Below are 26863 nucleotides of genomic sequence, written 5' to 3'. Positions count from 1 at the left end.
TTGGTTGATAAAGGTAATGATGTTGAAGTAGTATTTAAACTTCTGTAAGGTGTTTGCCCATGGGTGGTGGGTATAATAGGCCTCCCGTGGCACAGTCACTGCTGCTGGATGCCAGTTGTGGGTTTGGTGGGGGAAATTTTTGTTTATTATCATGCCCCATGCAGGTTCCAGGGTGGCTGAGGAGATAGTATGTGTTACTCAGCTTCCTGGGTTCATCAAATTACATTAAAATCTCCCTGGACTCCAAGGAGATTACTGATGAACTCAGAAACCTGAGTAGCAGATAGCACCTCCCAAGCTGCCCTGGAACCTGCATGACATGTATCAAAAGCTCAGATTCTTCCAGAAGAGAGAAGAGCTTTTGAATTTTCCTGCATGGCGGCTTGGGCTCTGGGGAGGGGAGGCACGGCTGTGGCAGGTTGGGGGTGGGGTTCAGGGCTTCACCTGACCCAGGACTCCTCCTAGAACTGGAAGTGTTAAATATGGATATAGCCCAAGTACCACACACAGTATAATACCTAAGCCCATACAGAACACACACACACACCTTTGTCTGGTTGTCAGCTCCCACCTAACAACTACAGCCAAGAATATGGTCCTAAAATATACTGGGTGCACGTGTATTATATGTATTAGTGACGGAGTCACAGATCAGCAATAACCCACATTAATAAATTAAAATAAATCTTACTACATCATCCCGAGAGATTCTGTTTTGTGTATTTTTAGTTTAAAATAGTAAAGTATTCCCTTGAGTCTTTCAAATGGATAAATGAAGTATACAAGAATCTTCCACACTGGAACACTTGGAAAGCACAGCTCTTAAAATCAGGCCTTCCTTGGATAGTAAGGTCTTTGGGTCAGGGCCTGTCTTTTTTGTTCTGTGTTTGTACAGTGCCTAGCACAGTAAAGTCCTGATCAGCAACTGGCGAATCCCAGGCACTACTATAATGCAAATAAATAATATGCCTGTGAACCAACATATCTGGTAGGTCTAATTTTAGGTTTACTGGCCTGCTAATAGCAGAGAAAAAACATGTAAAAAAGATAAACTAAATTATTGCATATAAAACCTGATTGTAAAAAGACGCAGGCATTACTAATAAAGAGGAGGCAGAAATTAAATTTTAAAAAGACTAGAGAGACCAGAACTTGTTTATTTGCTCAAAGATGAGCACTGCTGATGTTTGGAGAAATGTTAACAAATCAGATTGTAGAAGCAAATGTGTAAATCATAATTGGTTACAGTTGAGTTTAATAAAAAGGGTTTGACTTTGAAAAGGCTATTCGTATTTTCTGGAACTCTACATTCCATTTTCCTTTTCACATATTAGGTTAAAAATAACTTACACTTTTGATATTCATAACAAAGATCACCAGATCTTGATGATACTGATAAATATACTGATTTCTTGGTAAATTTGCATGATTGGAAATTAGAAAGGATATTTTTGCCTGGAAGCTAAGGATAGTGGATATGGAAAAAATAATTGACACAATAAACATGGAACATAGCTGCAATTTTTAAAGTAATTTTTGAGAGCAAACTTGTGTTTGAAGCCATTTACCACAACTATAGTTGGCGCCACTTACCCTGGTAGTTAGCTGATGAGTTGCTTGTTGCAATTTCTTTCCACTGGCTAATATATCTAAGCACATTAAGTAAACACACATTCAGTTTAAGGTACAATTAACAAAATCCTGGAAATTAAACACAAGTTTAATCTTTTGAGAAGTTAACTTTTTGGAAGCTGAAACATTTCCAAGAAGAGATCAAGGCCACAGTACAGAACAATGGAGGGAGAAGATTTAAAATGGGAGAAGCTGGGGCAGATCAAGGCTCTATTATAGATAATAAAATCCTTCTGAAGGGAAAGAAAACAAAAAAAGCACATACTTACTCTTCAAAGTTAAGTGCATTTGTCCATTCCAACAGTTCATCCACTTCCCATTCCATTACATTGTCTGTTCCTCCTTTCTCAACAGCATTGACGATGCCTTCTGCACTTCTCTGAATTAAGATTGCAGTGGTTGGGTCCTCTGTTTTGACCCGCAAGCTTCCTGCATAATACCTAATAGTGAAACAAGAATATATTATTGCAGGTTGCTTGAAACAGTTATATTTTCTGACGCTAAGGGGCACTATATCCCAACATATTGTCTTATTCTAGCAGAACCAACTAAGGATAACATGGGTGGTCTGTGAATAGAAATATTATGTAGCTTAGTCATTATTAACTTTGATTTAATGGTGACATAGTAAGGAGGGGAAGAGAATCAAGTATGTGTGTACACAATTTAAATATAGATTCTATTTTTTTCTTTTATCATTTTAATATCAAATATATTAGACTTTTTAATCCCAAATGATCCTCAAAGCATTTTACAAAATGATATAACAGTTATGTAGGCATCACCTTCTCCACCACCATATAGAGTGACTTCTGTGCAGCATGGATTCACCAAGGGCAAGTCATGCCTGACTAACCTAATTGCCTTCTATGATGAAATAACCGGCTCTGTGGATGAGGGGAAAGCAGTGGATGTGCTATTTCTGGACTTTAGCAAAGCTTTTGATACAGTCTCCCACAGTATTTTTGCCAGCAAGTTAAAGAAGTCTGGGCTGGATGAATGGACGGTAAGGTGGATGGAAAACTGGCTAGATGGTCAGGCTCAACGGGTAGTGATCAATGGTTCCATGTCTAGTTGGCAGCCGGTATCAAGTGGAGTGCTCCAAGGGTCGGTGCTGGGTCCGGTTTTGTTCAATATCTTCATTAACGATCTGGAGGATGGTGTGGACTGCACCCTTAGCAAGTTTGCAGATGACACTAAACTGGGAGGAGTGGTTGATACGCTGGAGGGTAGGGATAGGATACAGAGGGACCTAGACAAATTAGAGGATTGGGCCAAAAGAAATATGATGAGGTGCTTTAAAATTTTAAAATTTTAAAATCAGCAAGGACAAGTGCAGAGTCCTGCATTTAGGACGGAAGAATCCATGCACTGCTATAGACTAGGGACCGAATGGCTGGGCAGCAGTTCTGCAGAAAGGGACCTAGGGGTTACGGTGGAGGAAAAGCTGAATATGAGTCAACAGTGTGCCCTTGTTGCCAAGAAGGCTAATGGCATTTTGGGTTGTATAAGTAGGGGCATTTCCAGCAGATCGAGGGATGTGATCATTCCCCTCTACTCAGCACTGGTGAGGCCTCATTTGGAGTACTGTGTCCAGTTTTGGGCCCCACATTACAAGAAGGATGTGGATAAATTGGAGAGAGTCCAGCGGAGGGCAACAAAAATGATTAGGGGGCCGGAGCACATGACTTATAAGGAGAGGCTGAGGGAACTAAGATTGTTTAGTCTGCAGAAGAGGAGAATGAGGGGGGATTTGATAGCTGCTTTCAACTACCTGAAAGGGGGTTCCAAAGAGGATGGATCTAGACTGTTCTCAGTGGTAGAAGATGACAGAACAAGGAGTAATGGTCTCAAGTTGCAGAGGGGGAGGTTTAGGTTGGACATTAGGAAAAACTTTTTCACTAGTAGGGTGGTGAAGCACTGGAATGGGTTACCTAGGGAGGTGGTGGAATCTCCTTCCTTAGAGGTTTTTAAGGTCAGGCTTGACAAAGCTCTGGCTGGGATGATTTAGTTGGGTTTGGTCCTGCTTTGAGCAGGGGGTTGGACTAGATGACCTCCTGAGGTCCCTTCCAACCCTGAGATTCTATGATTCTGGGTTTTTTAAACAGTACACCACACCATACACAACAATTTGTACACTGGATATACAACTGAAACAGAGATCTTCCCAGAGGTGACCATTTCAGGCATATGAGAGGGTCAAAAAATGACCTAACTGCTAGAAGAAGCTACTTTTATAAATATTTCCCTAAAATTTTAAAGCACCTGTCTTGACCCTGTACGTTAATGATGTCAGGACTATGCCTGTGAGAAGGATAATTTAGTAGTAGCCTAGAATAAATGAGTAGATGAAAACCTGAGTGTCCCATTTATATTATATATTCTTAGTTCTTGTCTTTGGGAAATTATTCCCCTTTGTTTAGGAAGGAGGATACTTGCAAGAACACACATGGGCCGACTTGCCTCTTCCTCTCAAAAGAATACGTCATTCTTCATGCCTGCCCCACCTCCCAGTAATATAGGGAGAAAGAAATCACAAGGAAAAACTGATTTTTGTTGTTAAAGAAAACATTGTTAAACACCACAAACAATCCAACTATTTTAGGCTTATTGAAATTCTTTGGGCATCACACTTCTAAATGATTTGCAAGCTCTTTGTGGTGAGTAATGTTATGATATTATATAAATGGAAGTAACTTTAAAAAGTATACTACAAAGACAGTTGTGTGTCCCTTTGCCTTTTACATATAAGAATGCCATTTGAATTATATATCAGGTCAGAACGGGACAAAAGCTGAACTTCAACAATTTTCAAAATAGAGCTGTATTTCTTTCTTCTATCTCTGTAGGCTTATTCCTTTCTCTGGCAAATTCCCATTGACTTCAATAGACCTGAAGAAGAGCTCTGTGTAAGCTCGAAAGCTTGTCTCTCTGACCAACAGAAAGTCCAATAAAAGGTATTACCTCCCACACCTTGTCTCTCCAAAGAAAGTTTTGCCTGAGTAAGGAATGAAGCCTATGTTATGCAGGAAGTCAGGCTAGTGGAACTGATCGTAGAGATTTCTCTGACCCTTAGAATCTGTGAATATGTTACCATTTAAAACTCATACCTCTGCATGCTATATTTTTTCTAATAGATTAATTTTGTAGTAATCTTTAAAATAAAATGAATGTCCAGTTAAATGACACCCAGTGGTATGCCTGTTTGGTGATGGAGGCACTTGGGATTGCATTTGTGTACTTTTTATACATGTCCACCTGATCCTGAAACAACGGTTAATGCCAAGGAATAATTTGTTTTCTCTCTTTAGAAAACAGGCTATAGCATTTGGCCTACTCAAGCAGGGGTTATAAAAATATAACTGTTTGTCCTGGGAGCCACAACTTTTCTTCCATTATGCTAGCATTAGAGATGATTGCTCTATCTGCCTTCCTAAACTTAACATGGTTTAATGTAGATGTAGAGGTGAAGATTTTGTGTGATTCCACTGGTCAGGACCTTGGAGGTGGATAAACAGTTGCCCATAGGTAGCTATTGGTTTGTTCTAAAAGGAAGGACCTGAGTTATTTCAGGGTGTGACCTTCTAACCCTGCAGGTTCTTGGAGGCTGGACTGGAGAGCTTAGTGATCAACAGTAACAAATGTCAGAGAGGTCCAACAGGATGAGCATGGATGTTCTTTCCTTATCTATGGTCCGAAGAATGTCATTAACAGAGCAACAAGTGATGTGTCTGTACTGTGGCCTGGTCTGAAGCCTGACTCAGATGGATCCAGGATTCTGGCAATTGATAGGAGCCACTGGAGACTGTTTTTTGCTAGCTTCTTAATTCGTTTGCTTAAAGCAAGGAGGCTAGACACTGGCCATAGCTGCAAGGTCTCGAGTGTCTCGAGTTTTTTTGGTTCTGGTTAGACTATTGCCCTTCTTAGGCTGCATGGTAGATTTCTCTTATTAAATGAACTATTGGCAATCTCAGTTAGGAATGCTCCATGATATGCCATACAAACCTACCATATAGCAACAGCAGTTGTCCTTGTCACAGATGGTGACCCTGCTTGCACTTAGTGATTCATTAACTACTGTTTGTGTGTATAGGTTGGTGTCTTGGAATGAAGGTGTTATGTTTCTGATCTTGTTCTCAGCTTGTTCCCGGTGGCTTATACAGCCATTCCAGATATGGGTGATCTTCTCTGGGAAACAAGATGAAAATTCCTGGGAGCAGGAGATGCTATATTCTAGAGATGATGGGGCAGTGATCTACAAGCAGAAGAGGAAGCTGCCTATATGTGGAGTTCCTCTTTTCTGAATAGATCTGGGAAGAACTATCACTCTCTATGATGCTGTCTTTATGCTCCTAGATTTTTTTGCGGAAATCCACATGACAGATAGTACAGCCCAATGTCACATCACCTCCTTCTGCATTGCCTCCACAGCCCCCAGTGCATAGCTGCAGAGGGATATAACCATTAAAATAATAGCTCCTTAGGAGCTATCCATTCTCAGATATAGAAGAAGCAATATCCTGCTGCCTCAAATGGAACTAGCTCCATTTGGAAGTTCAGCAGGACTTGGTAGTGATATACAACTTAATTACTTATACACAGTTACATGGCGTTTTAAGATAATTTAGCCATGAAAGCTAATTATTTCTGAAAAGACCCAGGACCAGAATACTACTCTAATCATGCCCAGAAACATAAGTCTGAAAATTGCATCAACTCACATTTTTGTCATCCATTCAATTTTTCTCCTTTTTCTTCTCCGGTCAATGTCTTGTTTCCTCTTCAGCTTAGAGTAATGGAATTCCTTTTCCTTTGTGTTGTCCTCATCAGTTACAGGATCTATAGTCCTCCAAAACTACTGGCAAATGTGATGTATTGTTTGAACTAGTTTCACAAAAACACCATTACTGATTTTCTTCCACACCCCTGGGCATGTCTTCTCATTTATAAATCCCATGATTGGTCCTTTACATTGAGAATAATTAAAGATTTACCCCTTGCCTGTTTTGCTTATCTGTTCAGCATAAGATACATTATCTTATCAGTAACTTGAAAGACTCAAGGCTAAACATGCAAGGAGTATATTTTCTCTTGCAAATATTAATTCAATGGTAATTGCTCCTTGCCTTGGTAAATTTCTGCATAAAAAGAATGCTGATTCTTTGATAGCTGATACTCTGTTTAATATAGTGGAGAGAAAAATCTCATGGATAACATACTGAGAAGTAATATAATAATGTATAAAAAACAAATAATGGCCAAACACAGATTAGGTTTCTCTGAGAAGCTCCAGGACTGTTACTCAGAGGCTACCATTAGACAGGCTTAAAGGAATAGGCATAGGGATAGACGTAATAGGGAAGAGGGAGGAAGTAAGCAGAATGATTTTATGCCTAGAATAAGAGAACATGAGTCAGAAGTCTGATGCCTATTCCCTACACCACCACTGACTCTCTGTGACCTATGCAAGTCACTTAACTTCTTTGCCCCTCAGTTTCCTCATTTGTAAAATAGAGATAGTAACACTTGCCCACTTTTGTAAAGTACTTGGAGATCTTTGGATGAAAGGTGTCACTATGTATATGCAAAGTCTTATTATTATCGAAGGAAAGGGTTACCTACATTTCCATAACTACTGTTCTTCAAGATGTGTTGCATATGGCCTTTCCACTATAGGTGTGTGTACATCTCGTGCATAAATGTCGGAGATTTCTCCCCTCAGCAGTACCCGTTGGGGTGCCCTCCTGTTGCTGTGCACAACCACATGCTGATGTAAGAGGGCGGAGCTGCTCCTGACCTCCCTCAGTTCCTTCATACTGGATGTACTCTGATATACAGGGGAAGGCGGATGGGTCATGGAATAGACGTGTCACACATCTCAAAGAACAACTGTTATAGAAAGGTACGTAACCATTTCTTCTTCAAGTGACTACACATGTCAATTCCACTCGTGTTGATTGGTGAAGGATCTGCTCAGCTGATCTGCCAGTGTGTTTTGCTTCCCTGGAAGGGAAACAGTTTTGAGGTGAATTGAGTGGGTTATGTAGAAGTCCCAGGGGTGAACTGCCTCCTGGCAGAGCTGGATTGACCATGCCCCTCCTTGATTGTTTATATAAAATATAATCACTGAGTTGTCTGTCATATTCCACAGACTCCCCCACCCCCCCATGTAGGGGAGGAAGATTGAGCAGGCTAGACTTTGCTTTTAACTCCCTGACATTTATGTGAGCCTCTAGGTCTGGAAGTGACCAGAGTCCTTGAGTTTTCAGGGATCCAATATGAGCTCCCAAACCTAGAGATGATGCGTCTGTGACTAGAGTGAGTGTTGGCAGTGTTGGAAAGAAGGGAACGCCCACACAAACTTTTAGAGGGTCTGTCCACCAATCCAGAGACAACAGGACTAGCTCTGGCACTTGAACCACCTTGTCCAAGTGGTGATGATTCGGGGCAAATACTGATGCTAGCTATGTCTGTAGTATCCTGAGTCACAGTCTGGTGTATTGTACTACATAGATATATGCTGCCATGTGACCTAACAGGCTGAGGTACTTGCATGCTGTTGGGAGTGGGTAAGCTTTCATTTGAAGTACTAGGTTCTGAATGGTTTCAAACCTGATTTGTGGAGTCGAGGACTGCTCCAATAAATTCTATTGTTTGTACAGGCATCAGTACTGATTTTTCTCCACTCCCTAAGAGCTCCAGAGCACTGAATATGGATAGAACAGTGGATGTGCTGGAGAGGACTTGAGATTCTGATTGAGCTCTGATCAACCAATCATCCAGGTATGAGAACACATGGACACCTAATTTTTGAATATGAGCTACTACCATTGTCATGCACTTTGTGAATACCTGAGGAGCAGCTGCCAGGCGGAACAGACATACTCAGAACTGATAGTGTCAACCATTCACCACAAACCTGAGAAACTTTCTATGGTTGGGACATATTGTGATATGGAAGTAAGCATCCCTCAAGTCAAGGGCATCAAACTAGGGAAAGGATAATTGTCACTAAGATAACCAGGCGGAATTTTATTTTCTTCAGCAATTTGTTCAATTCTCTTACATCTAAGATGGGCCTGAGGCCTCCTTTGACTTGGGGATCAGGAAATAATGGGAATAAAAGCCTTGTACTCTGAGGCCAAACAGTGCTTACTCTATGGCCCCTCTCTGAAGAAGAGATTGAATCTCCCACTGAAGGGCAATACCTGGTGAGAGTGGTCCCTGAAGAGGGACGGGATGTGGATGGAGGGTTGAAGTAAACTGGATGGCATACCCTCAATCCACCATACTTAACACCTACTGGTCTAATGTTATATGGGTTGAAGCACTTAGGAAGTGGGAAAAGTGACTGGTAAATAAAAAAGGAGGAACAGACAGAAATGAGGAGACTGGTATACTGTCTTCAACAACCCCATCAAAATGCCTGCTTGGAAGAGGTGGCTCGACAGGACGAGCTAAAGGAGTGGAGAAGTGGAGTATGATAGAATAATAGGATTAGAGAAGATGTCTGATGGTGTCACATCGAATGATTCATGTCACTATACAGTGTATTAGAAATTATTTAAATGTTGTGTATCATATCTGAAAAAGAATTCTGTTCATTAGTGCAGCCCTGTGGTTGCTCTAACTTGCCAGCTCAGACTCAGAACAGAGAAGACAGAAAGATGGCTTAGACCTGCCTTTACCTCCACAAGCCTTCAGATACCAAGTAATCCAGCCCTAAATCATCTGTTGATTGATACTTGAAATGGAGTTATACTGTTCATAGTCATTCTTGGGATCCAAATAATTCCCTGAATAATTTATTAAATTCTGTAATTACCCTGTGTTATGTTTGTACAAACCTTTCACCTTTAAAAATATTACCAATTATTTCCAAAAGAATTTAACAAAACATAAATGGCTTAATTTTAACATAACATAATTTCAGTATGTTTTATATTTCAAGCTATACATTGTATTAGAGAAAAGTACATTGACTCCTCTCGCAGATTTTTAATCCAAACAAAATTATACCTTCATATGGAGAAGTATGAAATTGTATTTTAATATTTAAGTATTATATTGTACTTTAATAAACAGGTTTATTTCATATTCAGCACAAGATCTTATAGTACAGTACTTATGATAATTTAATCATATTCTATTGTTCAGTGACCTGGTGATGAGGAACATGTTATAAATAAATGATCATGATATTATTATAACATCTCACAGGGAGTGACTATTACCATAGGTCATTATTTCAAATGGAAATAAAGATCCCACACATTATGAAGTGATCCATATAGTGAGTGAAATTAAATCTCCATAATGTGTAGGTTATGTAAGAAAAAGAAGTTAACGTTTTAAAGAAAAAATGTAAATGCTGTTGTTTGCTTACTCTGATCGAAAGAAGTCTCCAACCGTTATTCTCCACACGCTTGTACCAGCCACTGTGGTCATCTTTCCAAATCTTTCCATGAATAGCCTCTGGCACCAGCTGTTTGTATGCTGGCTTTGAATAATCTTTAGGGCTGTTAGCACACATATCCACAATGGGTCTATGAGTGAATATTTTGTAATATATACTTGGAGGATATTTAGTCTGTAAAGAAATATCACACTTGAAAGAGAAAGATCCAGCTAGTGACAGTGTCTGTTATAAACAAATGTTCCTACTTTTTAAAAAAATTGTCAGATTAATACCTTGTCTTACTCTGTTGACATAAATGGGTTTACAAAAGCCATGAAACTGTTCTTTACCCATTTCAAAGTAGTTTAACACCATACAGGATAGGCTGAAATTGGAAGATTTGATTGGCTGATTACAATTCTGAGTGAAATTAAAGATCCAGTCCTCAACTCAGTGAAATCAGAGGGAGTTTTGCCATTAACTCTAAGGGAGTTCTTTGCAAGGTCTTTGGTGTGTTGCCACAAGCATACACAACATTTATGAGCATTTATTGTTTCTCCTATAATGTTTATTTTTCTGAACTGAATGGGGGAAGTTTATTGGGAAGAGAAATGGAATTGAAAAATATTTAAAAATGGAAAGTTAAGTGTGCACAGTAGCTAGAACAGGGACTGAGAGTCTGTATTTGTGAGTTGTACTTCCAGGTACACTGCAAACTCGCTGTGTGAATTAAGTAAGTCATATAACCTTTCTTTTCATCAGTTTTCCTGTCTGTAAAATAGAGATAATAATTTACTTCTCTCAGATGTCTATTCTGAGGATTCGCTGGTCTTTGTAAAGCAATTTGATAGCCTCAGATAAAAGGTGCTAGTACATGCAAATTAATACTTTTACTTAATGGACCTTACTGATGATCTAAAGATGAGAAAATACATTAATAAATTAGATTATAACCTGTAATAATTTCTGCAGTGAAACTAATTTAACTGCTTGGATGGCTAAATAGATTTTAAAGAACTGAGAGGGTTTTTTTTTTGTTGGTTTGGTTTCAAGCAACCCACTCTCTCAGTCACAGATGCTGTAATTTCAATGAAAAGTCCTGGTCCATCTGGTATGTTCTCAATTGAAGTATATAGATTAGCAGCCCTGTTTCCATAGTCCAAATTGCTTAGTAGTAAATAGATGAGAAAGGGAAAAATTCTGTCTAACCCATGATTTTTCTTCCTGAATGCCCATTGTGAAGACTGACATGGAGGTGATGGAGTATAAACTGACAACCTGTGAGGGAGTTAAAGAACTTTCAAAGAGGAATAATAGGTAATTAAAGCATACGTTCCCTCCCTCTGCTAATATTACTTTTTAAATGGAAAATGGTATGATGAAAGATTATCGTGTATGTCTCTCTAACACTAGAGATGGAAACCTAGAAACATAAGGTCATGTTGGACAGTCTTGTAAATATATTGCAAATACGATAGCTTAAAATGCTAGGACAGTTCTGATTAAAATAACCATTTTTCAAATTTATATTTTGTCATGGTGCTAATGTTTGGTAAGTAAAGAAAAGAATGTGTTGGCTCCATAATTCCAATCTAAAAACTTCATCCACCTCCACGCTTACTTTCACTGAACTGGATAATCTTGTAAGTAATCAATCAGCTCAGCACCTTGATCTCTACACTGTGCCTTCCACCAGAGAGCAAACTGTTGCTCTGATGTTTTATTAATATCATATGTCATCAAGGTGAGGTTTACTAATGATGTATTATTCACAAGTTGTTATTAGCCAGGGAAGAGTAGGTCAGAAGCAGAAACCAAATAATTACAGGGTAGAAGTCTGCCAAATACAATTTACTAGAAATTGCTAGCCAGGCAGCAGGGAAGAATATTAACAATAAATCAGCTTCTTTCCAGCTATATCAAGTGCTGTAGCAATAGATTTACAATCCTGTATTAGATATTTTGAAAGCAGGAGATTCTTACACAGGGCTTTTGCTATTCCAGAGTGACTGTTCATTTGTATAATACTAATAGGCAAATACTTAAGGCCAAAATCTAAGCAGACTCTTGGGTCAAAATTTTCAAACTAAATCCATATTTAGTCACTTAAATAAAGGCGTGGGGTGAAATCTTGGCCCCATTAAAACCAATGGAAAAACTCCTGTTGACATCAATAAGTCCAGGACTGCACCCCTGATTATCAAATCCAGAGCAATGAGAGCACCCACAAATGCAACTGAAAATTCAGACCATTTAATCAGGTGCTTAAGAATGGATTTAGGAGGCTAATTTAGAACATAAGAACATAAGAATGAGTATCCTGTCTACCGACAGTGGCCAATGCCAGGTGCCCCAGAGGGAGTGAACCCAACAGGCAATGATCAAATGATCTCTCTCCTGCCATCCATCTCCACCCTCTGACAAACAGAGGTTAGGAACACCCTTCCTTACCCATCCTGGCAAATATCCATTAACGGACGTAACCTCCATGAATGTATCCAGTTCTCTTTTAAACCCTGTTATAGTCCTAGCCTTCACAACCTCCTCTGGCAAGGAGTTCCACAAGTTGACTGTGTGCTGTGTGAAGAACTTCCTTTTATTTGTTTTAAACCCGCTGCCCATTAATTTCATTTGGTGGCCCCTAGTTCTTGTATTATGGGAACAAGTAAGCACTCTGGTTATAAAATACTAACCTTGCTAGTTTGTTAGAATACAATTAATATAAGTCCATTAAGTTGTGATTACCTAGATATAGAATGAATGTCAATATTTCAATATTCTTTAAAACACTACTTACACCACCTAGTCTGAATCGGACATAAACACCTGCTGCAGCATCTAGTAACTCTGCCTGCAAGAAGAAAAAGACATTAATCCACAATGCTTCCAAATCAAGACAGAAAGATACAGTAATGGACAGTTAAATAATTTAGTTCGTCATACATAAAGATGTGTTTAGATTCTTCTGACATAAGTCCAATAACATATCAATAGAGATGCACACAATATAAATAGGTTGATATTTTATTCTTATGGAAGTGCCGTGTTTTCTAGATGAAAAAGACTTTCATCTATAAATTGAAATATGTAAAAAGTTTAAAAGGCAGAATAATGGGCCTCATTCTGCTCTCTGCAGTATGGTGCGGACATCATACTGTGGCATGCAAGAAGCAAACAAGTGAAGGTGGGAGAGCAATGGCTTTAATTAAATTTTCTCCATATCTACTTAAGACATCCATCACCATAGCATCTGAGGACAAGAAACAATAAGTAGGGTTCACAAAGTGATGTCTATAATTGACTCTCTTCCTTGCTTCTTTGTTATATTACTGTTTTTTGTTTAATTGTTTTTTTAGGGTGAGGGAGGAGATTTTCTCTTTCACTCTTGTTCTTCTTATAGTATTTATATGGATAATGTGAATATTCGGAGTGATAACAATACATATTTTTTTAAAAGTAAGCAAGATTTCTGGAAGCAATAAAAAACTCTCATTCATCTGACCACAAGTCAGCCTCTAGCTATTGAGGGATAGGAAGAAACTTTCCTGAGGGGTGGGTTTTCCTATAACTGCCTACTGCAAGTTTTTTTGCATAGACACTCAAGCATCAGATACTGGTCTAGATGGGCCACTGTTTTTATACAGTCGGCATTTCCTATGTGACTATTTCCTTGGGGCAATTTATTGCACAAATGCTTTTGCAGAAAGATGATTTTTACAACATGCTCTGAAAATAATTGGGCTTGGCCTGAAACAGTATGAATCAGATTGAACCCCAAATGCCTTTTACCATCTATTAGCTATTAAATGGCCTCTCTATATGAAATGAATGGGTGTCCTCAATTCCTAGAAAACAACTGATTTCTATGGGCTCAGATTTCTCCTTTCCTTTTTCCCTCTAATTCTACCTTGGATATGCTTTTACTTTTGTTGTTTACTGATACTTTCTATTGTAACTACTATATATTTATTTATTGGGATATGGTTTCAGTTGTGTGCAATCCACAAAGTATCCTACATCAGTAAATCTTGGACTTCAGATGATGGAACAGTCAAAAATTGTATTTGATTTATAATGCTGGAATGATCCTTGTCTCCCAATACTATGCCCCAAATAAAAGACAGTGAGACAAATGTAGTGCCCATCTTTAAAAAAGGGAAGGAGGAGGATCCGGGGAACTACAGGCCAGTCAGCCTGATCTCAGTCCCTGGAAAAATCATGGAGCAGGTCCTCAAGGAATCAGTTCTGAAGCACTTAGAGGAGAGGAAAGTGATCAGGAACAGTCAGCATGGATTCACCAAGGGCAAGTCATGCCTGACTAACCTAACTGCCTTCTATGACGAGATAACTGGCTCTGTAGATGAGGGGAAAGCTGCGGACATGTTATTCCTTCACTTTAGCAAAGCTTTTGATATGGTCTCCCACAGTATTCTTGCCAGCAAGTTAAAGAAGTATGGGCTGGATGAATGGACTATAAGGTGGATAGAAAGCTGGTTAGATCGTCGGGCTCAACACGTAGTGATCAATGGCTCCATGTCTAGTTGGCAGCTGGTATCAAGCAGAGTGCCCCAAGGGTCAGTCCTGTGGCCGGTTTTGTTCAATATCTTCATTAATGATCTGGAAGATGGCGTGGACTGCACCCTCAGCAAGTTTGCAGATGACACTAAACTGGGAGGAGTGGTAGATTCGCTGGAGGTTAGGGATAGGATACAGAGGGACCTAGACAAATTAGAGGAGTGGGCCAAAAGAAATCTGATGAGGTTCAACAAGGACAAGTACAGAGTCCTGCACTTAGGACAGAAGAATCCCATGCACTGCTACAGACTAGGAACCGAGTGGCCAGGCAGTATTTCTGCAGAAAAGGACCTAGGGGGTCACAGTGGACGAGAAGCTGGATATGAGTCAACTGTGTGCCCTTGTTGCCAAGAAGGCTAATGGCATTTTGGGCTGTATAAGTAGGGGCATTGCTAGCAGATCGAGGGATGTGATCATTACCCTCTATTTGACATTGGTGAGGCCTCATCTGGAGTACTGTGTCCAGTGTTGGGCCCCACACTACAGGAAGGATGTGGAAAAATTGGAAAGAGTCCAGCGGAGGGAAACAAAAATTATTAGGTGGCTGGAGCACATGATTTATAAGGAGAGGCTGAGGGAACTGGGATTGTTTTGTCTGCAGAAGAGAAGAATGAGGGGGGATTTGATAGCTGCTTTCAGCTACCTGAAAGAGGGTTCCAAAGACGATGGATCTAGACAGTTCTCAGTGGTGCCAGATGACAGAAAAAGGGGTAATGGTCTCAAGTTGCAGTGAGGGTGGTTTAGGTTGGATATTAGGAAAAAAAATTTCACTAGGAGGGTGGTGAAGCACTGGAATGAGTTACCTAGGAAGGTGGTGGAATCTCCTTCCTTAGAGGTTTTTAAGGTCAGGCTTGACAAAGCCCTGGCTGGGATGATTTAGTTGGGGATTGGTCCTGCTTTGAGCAGGGGGTTGGACTAGATGACCTCCTAAAGTCCCTTCCAAACCTGATATTCTATGATGCTATGAAATTAAAATTAACATCTTGAACTATATTGTACAGTACATGTGTAACATGTACACAGATATAGCAATGAAAATACATCAGTAAATATAGCCCTTACCTCTCTAGGGTCAATGCATTTCATCAGAAGATGGGGGTCCCCAACTCCTCTAAAGCCTATTAGTTCTTTGTAGTATCGAAAGACACGGACATTCTGTAGAGAAGTATAAATATACCAAGAAAAACTATTGTCCCTGGATTTTTTCCACATTTTGAACATAGTTATGACACTATTCAGGGTTTTCCCATGCCAAACCACACAGAATTTCACAGAATCACAGTGGACAATGTGGGGCACAATCCATCAAATGGTCTCACAGAGTTAAACTTGTGCCTGGTGTACTCATCCCAGTCCTGAAGAGTGAAGTTAATAACATTACAGCACTGCTGAATTCAGTCAAATGTGTGTAAAAAACAAACAAAAAAAAAAACAAAAAAAAACCTGAGTCTAATGCATATTTGAAAAACTAAGTTTATATTGTTTATTTTGGTATTAAGTCATAGCGAGTTAAAAGTGAGAGGGCTTTCAGAGAAAGAAATGCATATGGATACAAATTAAAAGCATGGAATTGCTGCCATATACTAGGGGGAATTTTAAAGTAGAGCATCTAAATCTCCTAATTTACCATAGTTATCCTTGAAAAGATCTCTTTGGTAAGACTCCCCATGAGACCACCTTTTCTTCCTCAGCTTTGGACTTAGGGGATTACCTTTACAATAACCTTTTAAAAGTCTGTCCATTTCTTTCTCTGTGAACTAGGTTATCACCATGGTATCTAAGTGCCTTTTACACTTCCCATTTCTGTCCAACTTCCTTCTTTGCTTCTCTTTACCATCATCCCATCATTAACAACTTACAACTCTTTAAATGGCAACTTTCCCCAGTAATACAGTAGTCACCCACCCTCCTGATGAGGGCTGTCCCTCTGTTCCTAAAGCTATTGTAATCGGTGCCTCACTGCATGATATGCGCTACTGTAGACTATGCAGAACACAGAATAAAAAGACCAAAACACTGCTAAAGGAAGCCCACACATTCCACCTAAATGAATACACCATCCCCCTTTGGTAATGTGATGTGATTTTTTTTTCCTGTGGCAGCTATGGAATTCTACCTGCTTTTGACAATATAAAATGATATATCATTTGTAATATACTATATATGCAGGCTTGTGTGGATAGTTAACTCTCTATTAAGTTTTATGGCCAGCATCAGCCCTATGTATGTGGACAATTGTACTGGAAATGGGATTCACACCACAGGAGTTCCTGCTCCTGGCAGACTTTCCATCACCACTTTGGTTTATAGAGGAGAAAAATATCAAAATTGTTGCTTAAGCGTTTAATGATTAAAGTAAATGATTAAACATAAAATAGTGCTTCACACTCACAATACATCTTTTCCAGCACCTCTGAATGACTCTTGCAGCCTGGTTCCATTTGTCTTCTTCCATTGGCATTTACAAATGCCTAAAACAATAAGGTTATTGTTCACAACTATTCAATATTGCCTCAGTTGCTATTTGCACAGCCTTTTTCTTTTATAACCAGTTTAAAGTAAGTATATGGTAAAAATCACTTTTAAAAAAATGTCTGGCTTTTAAGAGTGTTGTAGCTGTGTTACATCACCCACATTAGCTTTTAGGACTTGAATTAAGATGGAGAAAAAATAGGTTACTCATCAATAACTAGTTTTTCCAACTAAGTTATATTCCCTCTAGACCAGTAATCTTAGGTAGAAATTACAAAATAAAATAATTCATAGAATTTGGAAAAGTAATTGTGAAATACAGATACAGACAAAAAACAATACCTGCTTTTCAAAGATGGTCATGCACAACTGCATTCAGCATGGGTGTACTGTTTGAAATCAAAGTGATTTAAATAACTGATTTTAATCATGATTTAAATCAGCAAGTAGGAAACCTCAATTTAAATAATCAATTTTAATTGTGATTTTGCAATTGTACTTTAGTTATTTTCCTGAAGAAAGGTTGATTCTCATTGGTTGGATTTGCAACTAAATATGGCCTTAGCACACTAAATTTGGTGGTGCTTTTTGCTCACCAGGACAATACGCTATATTTATCTACATTAATTTAAGCAATTATAGAGCTTAACATATATTAATACAGAGTCTTAATGTTTACACATTTTATTATGTAGAAAATAGTGAATGATACAATTCTTATTCACTAGATGATTTTTTTTAACTTGTGATTTGTGGCAAGCTCTATTTGGATGGAAATTCAAATGATATTAAAAATGCAAAAACACAACATTTCAATTTGTTATGAAATAAAACTATCTTAAATGTGCTACATTTATCAAAATATGTTTTGCATTTAAAACTATCTGATTTATTAAATAATGGAATCATTAGCTGTAGATAGTGAATTGAACTGACTGTTTCTTATCACCTTTAAGATTTTAGAACTAGTAGATCTCATTCTCTCATATGTAAGACTAAGATTTAGTCACAGGTATTTCTAGTAAAAGTCATGGACAGGTCACTGGCAATAAACAAAACTTCATGGCCTGTGGCCTGTCCATGACTTATACTAGAAATACCCCTGACTAAAACTTAGCAGCTCCTGGAGCCCGGAGCGCCTCTGCTCTGGGGATCCTGGGACACTGCTGCTCTGGGGAGGCCCAGGGGCTGATGGCTGGCCCTTGCTCTGGTGGCAGGGGCTGACTGCCCTCTGAGGCCACCAGGAACCACTGCTCCGACGGCCTCCAGGGTGCCCCCTGACTGCTGCTGCTCTGGGACCACTGTTGCTCTGGCAGCCCCTAGGGCCAGCGGCACCTGAGCGGCTGCCTCCCGAGCGGCTCCCAAAGCGACCGGCACACATACCCCTCCGGCAGTGGTTCCTAGGTGGGGGTTGGGTGGTAGGGGGTCTCCGTACACTACTGCCTGAAGGTGCCACCCCCACAGCTCCCATTGGCCGCAGATACTGGCCAATGGGAGCTGCGAAGTTGGTGCTTGGCGCGGAGGCAGCACGCGGAGATACTCCCGCCCCCCAGGGGCCGCCGGGGCATGCTGGCCACTTCCGGGAGCAGCGCAGCATGGAGGAGGGAAGCAGAGTGGGCAGGGAGCTGCCTTAGCACTGCTGGTATGTCTCTGCACGCCTCCTGGGGGTAAGGGTGCAGTGGGTCTCTGTGCACTTCCCAGGGCAGGGGCAGCGCGCGGAGCCTCCTCCCCCCAATCAGGTGCGCAGAGACGTGCCAGCAGACAACCGCTTCTGGGAGCAGTGTGGGGCCACTAGCCACGGCATGCAGGCAGCCTGCCTGCCTGAGCCCTGCTGTGCTGCTGGCCAGGACTCAGGGGCAGATTGTCAGATGAGATTTATCCTGCATTTTGGGGGCCCCCCATGTCATAGGGGGCCCCGTGCCACCGCACTGTTTGTTTCATAGTAAATCTGCTCCTGTCCCAGAGTTTCTCTCCCCTGCAGCCAGTTTCTCAGCTTTGACTGGTCCTGCAGTCAAAAAGTCTCTTTTCTTTCCAAAAGCCTGCCCCTGTGTTCTTCTTCCTGCTCTACATTTAATTTGTCTGTTTGACACACCCCATCTCTGTGTTTTTAAAGTGCTGTACCAATGTTTCATCTCCTTGTTCCTTCTCATGGGGAAATTATATTTCTTTAAACCCTAGCCCTCTGCAGAGAAGTTGGAGAGAGAAAACTAGGATGCAGTTACTCCTTTGTTCAGCCCAGGCAAGATCTATTCAAGTGCTAATAGTCTTTAATGACAGACCTATACTAGCCTGATGCCCTGCCCCTTAACACAAGAAGTGTGATGTAAGAATACAATAAAATACAGCCATAAGACACACAAATACAGCCAGTTCATAAATCAAAAAAGGTAAAGATACCAAATGGTCACACTAGCCTTGCTGGCTGACCTGCTAATATGGACACTCTGTTCAAAACTCCCACAGAATAAACCTTCCTGCAGAATGTGCTGTGAAACTATATTGCGTTTTAAAGGTGAAATGAAAATATTTTAACCTGCCAAGCCATAAGGACAGTGTTTTTTCCTACATATATTAATGATATTGCAAAACACTTGCACCAAAAATCTGTATTCCTGACACTGCTTTGGATGTAATATCAGCCACTATAGCAGGAGAAACACAAAATCCTAAATGTGTATTTTGCCAGGTAATTTCAGGTGTCATGCATAGAGAGGGGCATAATGTGGATCTTGTCTTTGGTAATGTGTGGGGACAGCGGGGTGGAGATTACACCTTTTTCAGACAGTGTCATCATCAGTGCAGAATTCTCTATGCTCTGCAGCTGGTGACTCAATTTGTCTAATGGCCGGTAGGACATTATGATATTTTTCCTGACCTATTTATATGATGACTCTTAAGCATCTCCTCTTTATTCATCATCCTCATACGTAAACTTGGTTTATTGATGACTGTTGGAGCAGAAATGTATGGCCAACAGGTTAGAGTACTGTCATCAGAATTGCACTCACTCCAATGATTACAATAAAGAGTTTTCAAAGTTGTATGGCATGGTGATGCTAAAGATGGAGAATGCAGAAGCAATGGTGGAAGACAATAAAGTTTTCTCCATCTTTAGCATCACCATGCTTTGAACTTTAGCATCACACCTTTGAAAGCTCTTTACTGTAGTAAGTTGGACTGTGCAGTTCTGCTGACAGTGCTCTCTAGAGGAGTTGTAGCCAATTTAACTTCCTGCGGTTTTAGAAGTTATGGGAGAACATGGGTCTAATTGCATCGTGCCCGTTGGACCTATATAGCTAAAACTGAATAAAAGAAGTATTAAGTAAAGTACCAGCTTCCCTCAAATGAGTACAGTACTCTGATGGTTCTTTCATGTGGGGTTCTGCAAGCTGTACCTTGATGCCTCTTTTTTCAAGGTTGGTGTAAGATATCACTGTGAGGAACTATGAGATGACTTGGGCTGCAGTGCTCTCAGTGTAAGGATGAAATTCAGCTCAGTTTCTTAATTTCAACTAACCCAGGTGATGCAATGTGGGTGCTTTGTCAGTGCCTGATCCTGGCTGGGACTTGGATGGCAGCAATTTAACTGAAAGTCAGTCTGAATAAAATAGAGGTGATGCTAATAGACTGGGGAAGAAGCTTAAAGGGATGGTCAAGTGATTCTTGCCCTCATGATCAAGGACATGTCTCATCCTCTGTCCTAGAAGCTCACAATTTAGGACTGATTTTAGGACCCCATCTGCTCTTGGATTCTAGGTGCTATTAGGGGCCAAGGCCAAAATCCACAAAGGGACTTTGGCATTGCAACATCTAACTCAGGGATCAGCATCCTTTGGCACATGGCCCACCAGGGTAAGCACCCTGGCAGGCCGGGCTGGTTTGTTTACCTGCTGCGTCCACAGGTTCAGCCGATCGCGGCTCCCACTGGCCGCGGTTCGCCACTTCAGGCCAATGGGGGCTGCGGGAACATAAGAACGGCCATACTGGGTCAGACCAAAGGTCCATCTAGCCCAATATCCTGTCTACCGACAGTGGCCAATGCCAGGTACCCCAGAGGGAGTGAACCTAACAGGTAATGATCAAGTGATCTCTCTCCTGCCATCCATCTCCACCCTCTGACAAACAGAGGCTAGGGACACCCTTCCTTACCCATCCTGGCTAATAGCCATTAATGGACTTAACCTCCAGGAATTTATCCAGTTCTCTTTTAAACGCTATTATAGTCCTAGCCTTCACAACCTCCTCAGGCAAGGAGTTCCACAAGTTGACTGTGTGCTGTGTGAAGAACTTCCTTTTATTTGTTTTAAACCCGCTGCCCATTAATTTCATTTGGTGGCCCCTAGTTCTTGTATTATGGGAATAAGTAAATAACTTTTCCTTATCTACTTTCTCCATATCACTCATGATTTTATATACCTCTATCATATCCCCCCTTAGTCTCCTCTTTTCCAAGCTGAAAAGTCCTGGCCTCTTTAATCTCTCCTCATACGGGACCCGTTCCAAACCCCTAATCATTTTAGTTGCCCTTCTCTGAACCTTTTCTAGTGCCAGTATATCTTTTTTGAGATGAGACCACATCTGTACGCAGTATTCAAGATGTGGGCGTACCATATATATATAAGGGCAATAATATAATCTTCGTCTTATTCTCTATCCCCTTTTTAACGATTCCTAACATCCTGTTTGCTTTTTTGACTGCCGCTCTACACTGCGTGGACATCTTCAGAGAACTATCCACGATGACTCCAAGATCTTTTTCCTGATTTGTTGTAGCTAAATTAGCCCTCATCATATTGTATGTATAGTTGGGGTTATTTTTTCCAATGTGCATTACTTTACATTTATCCACATTAAATTTCATTTGCCATTTTGTTGCCCAATCACTTAGTTTTGTGAGATCTTTTTTAAGTTCTTCACAGTCTGCTTTGGTCTTAACTATCTTGAGCAGTTTAGTATCATCTGCAAACTTTGCCACCTCACTTTTTACCCCTTTCTCCAGATCATTTATGAAGCAGCATGGGCCAAGGGATGTGCTGGCCGCCGCTTCCCGCTGCCCCCATTGGCCTGGGACGGCAAACCGCGGCCAGTGGTAGCCTCGATCGGCCGAACCTGCGGACGCGGCAGGTAAACAAATTGGCCAGGGTGCTTACCCTGGCGAGCCACATGCCAAAGGTTGCCGATCCCTGATCTAACTTTTAAGCACCTAGCCATCCAGTGGATGCCAGAGACTGAGTTAAGTGTCTAGGCTCCTTATAAGATAAGTACCTAACAATGGGATCTACAAAGTCAGCACACTAGACAAGGAGCTGCCTAAGCTAATGAATAGCAGACTCTGAGGAGAAGTGTGTGTCTTAAGCCCCGTCTCTTTCATGGAGTTAGGTGCCAAACAGTCCAGGCTGGATCCCATTCGGGATCCACAGCCACGAACCCTCACTTGTGTCAGGCACCAAAGCCATCTCTTCCCAGAACAGCAGTGGCACACACATGCCTAACTCCATGCAAAATGGCCACATGGTGGTGAGTGAAGGAGAAAGACTCCCTTATATCTTTTAATTCAGTGGTTTGGGAATTCACCCAGGATGTGGGAGACCCTGGTTCAATTGGTTTGAAGATCATTTTCTCACCTCTCAGGTGCGTACCCTAACCACTGGGCTCTGGGATATTCTAAAGTGGGTTTCTCTGTAAGGTGTTCCACTGGATATAAATAATTAAATATGCACTAGACCAGAAAGAGAGTGAAAATGACCATAGTCCAGTGGTTAAGGGACTCATCTGTGAGGAGGAAAACCTACATTCAAATCTCTTCTTATCAGTCAGAGGGGGGAACCGAACCACAATTTCCCACATCCTGTGTAAGTACCCTATCCACTAGACTAAAGGTTATAGGGGAGGATAGGCCTTCCCCTACCCCTGTCCCCATTTTATGTGGGATTAGGCATGCTCTGTGACTGCCTGACAAATTGTGCCCTGCAGCTGAGATACATGAGGGAATTGTAGTGGAGTTTAGGCATGAGACAGGGCCTGGGCACCTACACTGAGGCACTGTCTGCGTGCCAACCAGCAGTGACTTAGAGTCTACACTGTGGGGAAAAAAAACCCTGCAGGAGTCTCAGAGTTTCGGCTTCAGTTTGAGCGGAAATCTCTACACTGCTATTTTTAGCCCCATAATGCAAGCCCCGGTGAGCCCAAGTCAGTTGACCCAAGCTATGAGACTCATGGTCTTCGTTTTGTGGTGGTGGGTTTTTTTTTGCTGTGAACATGATTCCTTAGGCACCTAGAGGACTTTTATGGGGAAAAATGTAGGTACCAAGAGATTTTAGGAGCCTCCAGAGTTAGGCAGCAGCTGAGCAGGTGCTTTGAGGATCTCAGTGGTGCCTATATTTTGAGTTAGATAGGAGTTAAATGCCTAAATCCTTTTGTGGATCTGGACTAGAGAGAGAAAGAGTGTGTGTGTGTGTGTGTGTTTGTTTGTTTGTTTGTTTGTTTTAATCTGTGCCTGAACAAGTATTTGCCTTTTTTTGATTCCAGAGTTTGCCAAACCTATCCATGTTGTTGTGACTTCTAGATTGTGGGAATACCCTTGCCTGACTGTTAGTTGGACAACCATCTATACTAGCTGTCCAAGAAACACACTGACTTCTTGTTCATTTTTACTTGGTTTAAAAATTTAATTAATAATAGTTATGGTTATGCATGCAAAAACATCATAGCTAAGTTTAGGGATGGAATAGTCCCTCTCTATACAGCATGATTACAGGGTACATAGACTAGAATGTACATATCTGAGCATAAGTACAACAAATATAAAAATGGAGGCACTTTTCAGAAGTGCAACAAAAATGTGAAGGGTTGGAAGCATAATTTCAGAGAAATGATTACAAGAATTATATATAAATACAATATAGATATATGGGATACATATTTACTAGTATTTGAAGGAGAAAAATTGATGAGGCTATTACAAGAAGTATATTCAAAACTAGAAGTAATGGTAGGAAATTGAGCAAAGAAAACATTTATACCTAATATCAGGAACCATTGCCTAAAAGTCTATTAAAAACTAGATTGGGCACAGCACTCAATGAACAATTCTGCATTGTAAGGCCATGAATTGGTTGCGCTAAAGGGTCTTTTTCATTTCTAATTACTGTGATTCTAAAATTCTCACTAAATCTGGATAACTGTAATTGCCTCATATAAAATAGCACATATTTTCTATTATCTCAGGAACAAATTTAGATATACCCTCTGGTTTAAACCCCCCCCCCCACCAAAACTGACAGGTTTTCTGCTTCAACAGGATCAATCACAAATAGCAATTAAATTACTAATGGTTCTTTTCTCTTCTTGATGTATGTGGACAACTTCCATTAATGTTAATGAGATTTGCACACATACAATGAATAGAGAATAGACTCCTAAGTGATTATACTTATATAAACCTCATTAAATAAAATGAAAGGGAAAGATAAAAGTTCCTTCCCTGTAGGTGAACATCCCCATAACAAAGCACTAAATGAAAACTGGAGAATTATTCTGAAATGTAGGGAGACGGTCTACATGACCTAACAGGTCATTCCAGTCTCTAACTATGAATAAACTCTGCTGGTTAAAGAAGTTACCATTTACCCACCAGTCTGTTTCTCCTACTTTGTACATATTTTCTAACAAACTTATTTTACCCCTATACTATGATTCATTATTATTTCTTTAGTGCCAAAATGTGCTTGGAGCTGTGCGGCATACAAAAATAAAGACAGTTCTTCCAGAAAACAGCTTATAGTCTAAAAAAGACAGGTTTCACTAGGAAACCCAGAAGCCGGAAAAATCTTAATGTCTACACAGCAAAATAAAACAAAATAAAATAAAATTTAAAAAAACATTTCACAAAGTCTTAGAGCATGGGGTCAACACACTGATTGTTTTCTATTTCCACACCCACTCCCACCCCTCATTCTATCCCATAATTACCTGTAGGGTAGAAATGGGTTTTTATTTTATTTGCCTATATCCATATGTTTGAAATGTATTGGAAATCTTAATGAATAATATCTACTTCATTTTCCCTTGTCTACTACCTAGGGTAGTACTTTGGAGAACTTAGAGCATGTCTTCACTAGCAACGTGGCTGTGTAGTCGTGGCACCAACAGTGGGAGAGCTCCCAGCGCTATAAAAAAACACCCACCTCCACGAAGGGAATAGCTACCAGTACTGGTGCACTGTCTACACGGCCACTTTACAGTGCTGAAACTTGCAGCGCTCAGCGCTATAACAAATGATGGCTTTAGCAAAAAAGAATAAAGGCACCTAAATAAAAGTGCTGCCCTCTCCTCCCCCCCGCCCCGCTAAGAGTTAGTGGGTTGCATTGTGGAGCCTGGAGCTGAGGAGAGGAGCCAGGAAACGGCTGGAAAGGAAACAGGGAAACTCTGGGACCGGGAGGTGGGGGAGGCGCCCCGGAGGGGGTCGGGGCCAGGAGGTGATTTCCCCCCCTCCCCTCCTGGGTGAGCTGCTCGCGACAGGCGGGGGCCGCGGGGGGAGCCCTGCGCGCCCACCCTCCCCCCGCGCCCCACCGGGTACCGGCCACTGCAGCGCAAGGTAGGTTCGGCTGGCGGCGACTGAGCGTCCTGTTGCTATAGTAACCCGCAGCCTGGGGGAGGGGACTGGGGGGTGGGGCTTATAGGGAGGAAGATGCAGAGATGGGGACGTGTCTCCCGGCTGCGGGGGGGGGGGGGGGGGGCTGAGGGGAGGGATCCGGGGGAGGTGTCTCCTGGCTGGGAGCTGAGGAGGGGAAATGGCGCCCTGCTGGGGGCTGAGGAGGCGAGGGCCCAGTGCGGTGTCTCCTGGCTGGGAGCTTGGGGAGGGGGCGTTGTCTGTGAGAGGTGTCTCCCTGCTGGGGGCTGAGGAGGGGAACCGGGGTAGCTGTCTCCCAGCTCTGGGGAGGGTGGTGTCTGAGAGAGGTGTCTCCTGGCTGGGGGCTGTGGAGGGGAGGGGGTCCGGGGAGGTGTCTCCTGGCCGGGAGCTGAGGAGAGGGGTCCAGGGGAGGTGTCTCCTGGCTGGGAGCTGAGGAGGGGCGTTGTCTGTGAGAGGTGTCTCCTGGCTGGGGGCTGTGGAGGCGACGTCCAGGGTAGCAGGTGTCTCCCGGATGGGGGCTGAGGAGGGGGGGGTCCGGGGAGGCGTCTCCTGGCTGTGGGGGGGCTGAGGAGGCAGGTCCGGGGGAGGTGTCTCCTAGCTGGGGTCTGAAGGGTGTGTGTGTCTGAGGGAGGTATATTCAGCTGGAAACTGAAGTGTGGGAGTCCAGAAGTTTCCTTCTGGCTGGGGTGCAGAATGAGAGCCAAGGGCTGTGGGGAACTAAGGAAAATGAGGTCTTTCCTGGGTTGGGGCTGCTGTTCCAGGTCAAGACAGGAGCAGAACTGCCCCCATTTTCCCTCAGAGGGAAGTGGTTCACCAGCCCCAAAGGCAGCTCACCTCACTCATGCCCTCCACAAATGAGGGCCCCCTTCTGTAAGGAGCTAGACGCCATCAGCCCATTGGGCATCCTCACCTGTCAGGATTGGACCACAGACTGTACTGTTTACCCCAGAATGAAAATACTTTAGGAAAGGAACAGGGATGGGGGAGTGACACGGCAGATACAGACTATATCTTTAATATAATGGTGCCACTGGCAGAGAAGACATTTCTTAGCTTATATTAGTGCTCCTTCTTGAAGAGCAGTCCTGAACACCAAAGGGAATTCACCTGGAATACAAAGATGACTAATATATATTTTGTGCATGTGGGAGAGG

General features: G+C 41.7%; 1 protein-coding gene across 4 annotated transcripts in view; it reads right to left on the bottom strand.

Moving 5' to 3' along the window:
- C1H11orf65 (chromosome 1 C11orf65 homolog) overlaps positions 1–25703 on the bottom strand; it is a 29085-nt gene extending 3382 nt beyond the window's left edge. The window contains exons 1-9 of one of the 4 annotated variants that reach the window (XM_044982795.1): positions 25656–25698; positions 17420–17466; positions 16998–17076; positions 15668–15760; positions 12828–12881; positions 10019–10222; positions 6354–6487; positions 1902–2072; positions 1594–1649 (exon numbers count right to left, since the gene is read on the bottom strand). In XM_044982795.1, the coding sequence (XP_044838730.1) occupies positions 1594–1649; positions 1902–2072; positions 6354–6487; positions 10019–10222; positions 12828–12881; positions 15668–15760; positions 16998–17066 (781 nt within the window). In that variant the 5' untranslated portion in view covers positions 17067–17076; positions 17420–17466; positions 25656–25698. Of the gene's footprint in view, positions 1–1593; positions 1650–1901; positions 2073–6353; positions 6488–10018; positions 10223–12827; positions 12882–15667; positions 15761–16997; positions 17077–17419; positions 17467–18460; positions 18479–25048; positions 25234–25655 lie in introns of those variants that run through there. The other 3 variants (XM_044982802.1, XM_044982810.1, XM_044982815.1) reach the window with 3 other exon arrangements.
- Between the last annotated feature and the right edge of the window lie 1160 nt (positions 25704–26863).

This window comes from Mauremys mutica, chromosome 1 (assembly GCF_020497125.1).
Source record: "Mauremys mutica isolate MM-2020 ecotype Southern chromosome 1, ASM2049712v1, whole genome shotgun sequence".
NCBI classification, from domain to species: Eukaryota; Metazoa; Chordata; order Testudines; family Geoemydidae; genus Mauremys; species Mauremys mutica.
Note: the sequence above shows the minus strand (reverse complement) of the source record. Positions and strands in the feature narration are given on the sequence as shown.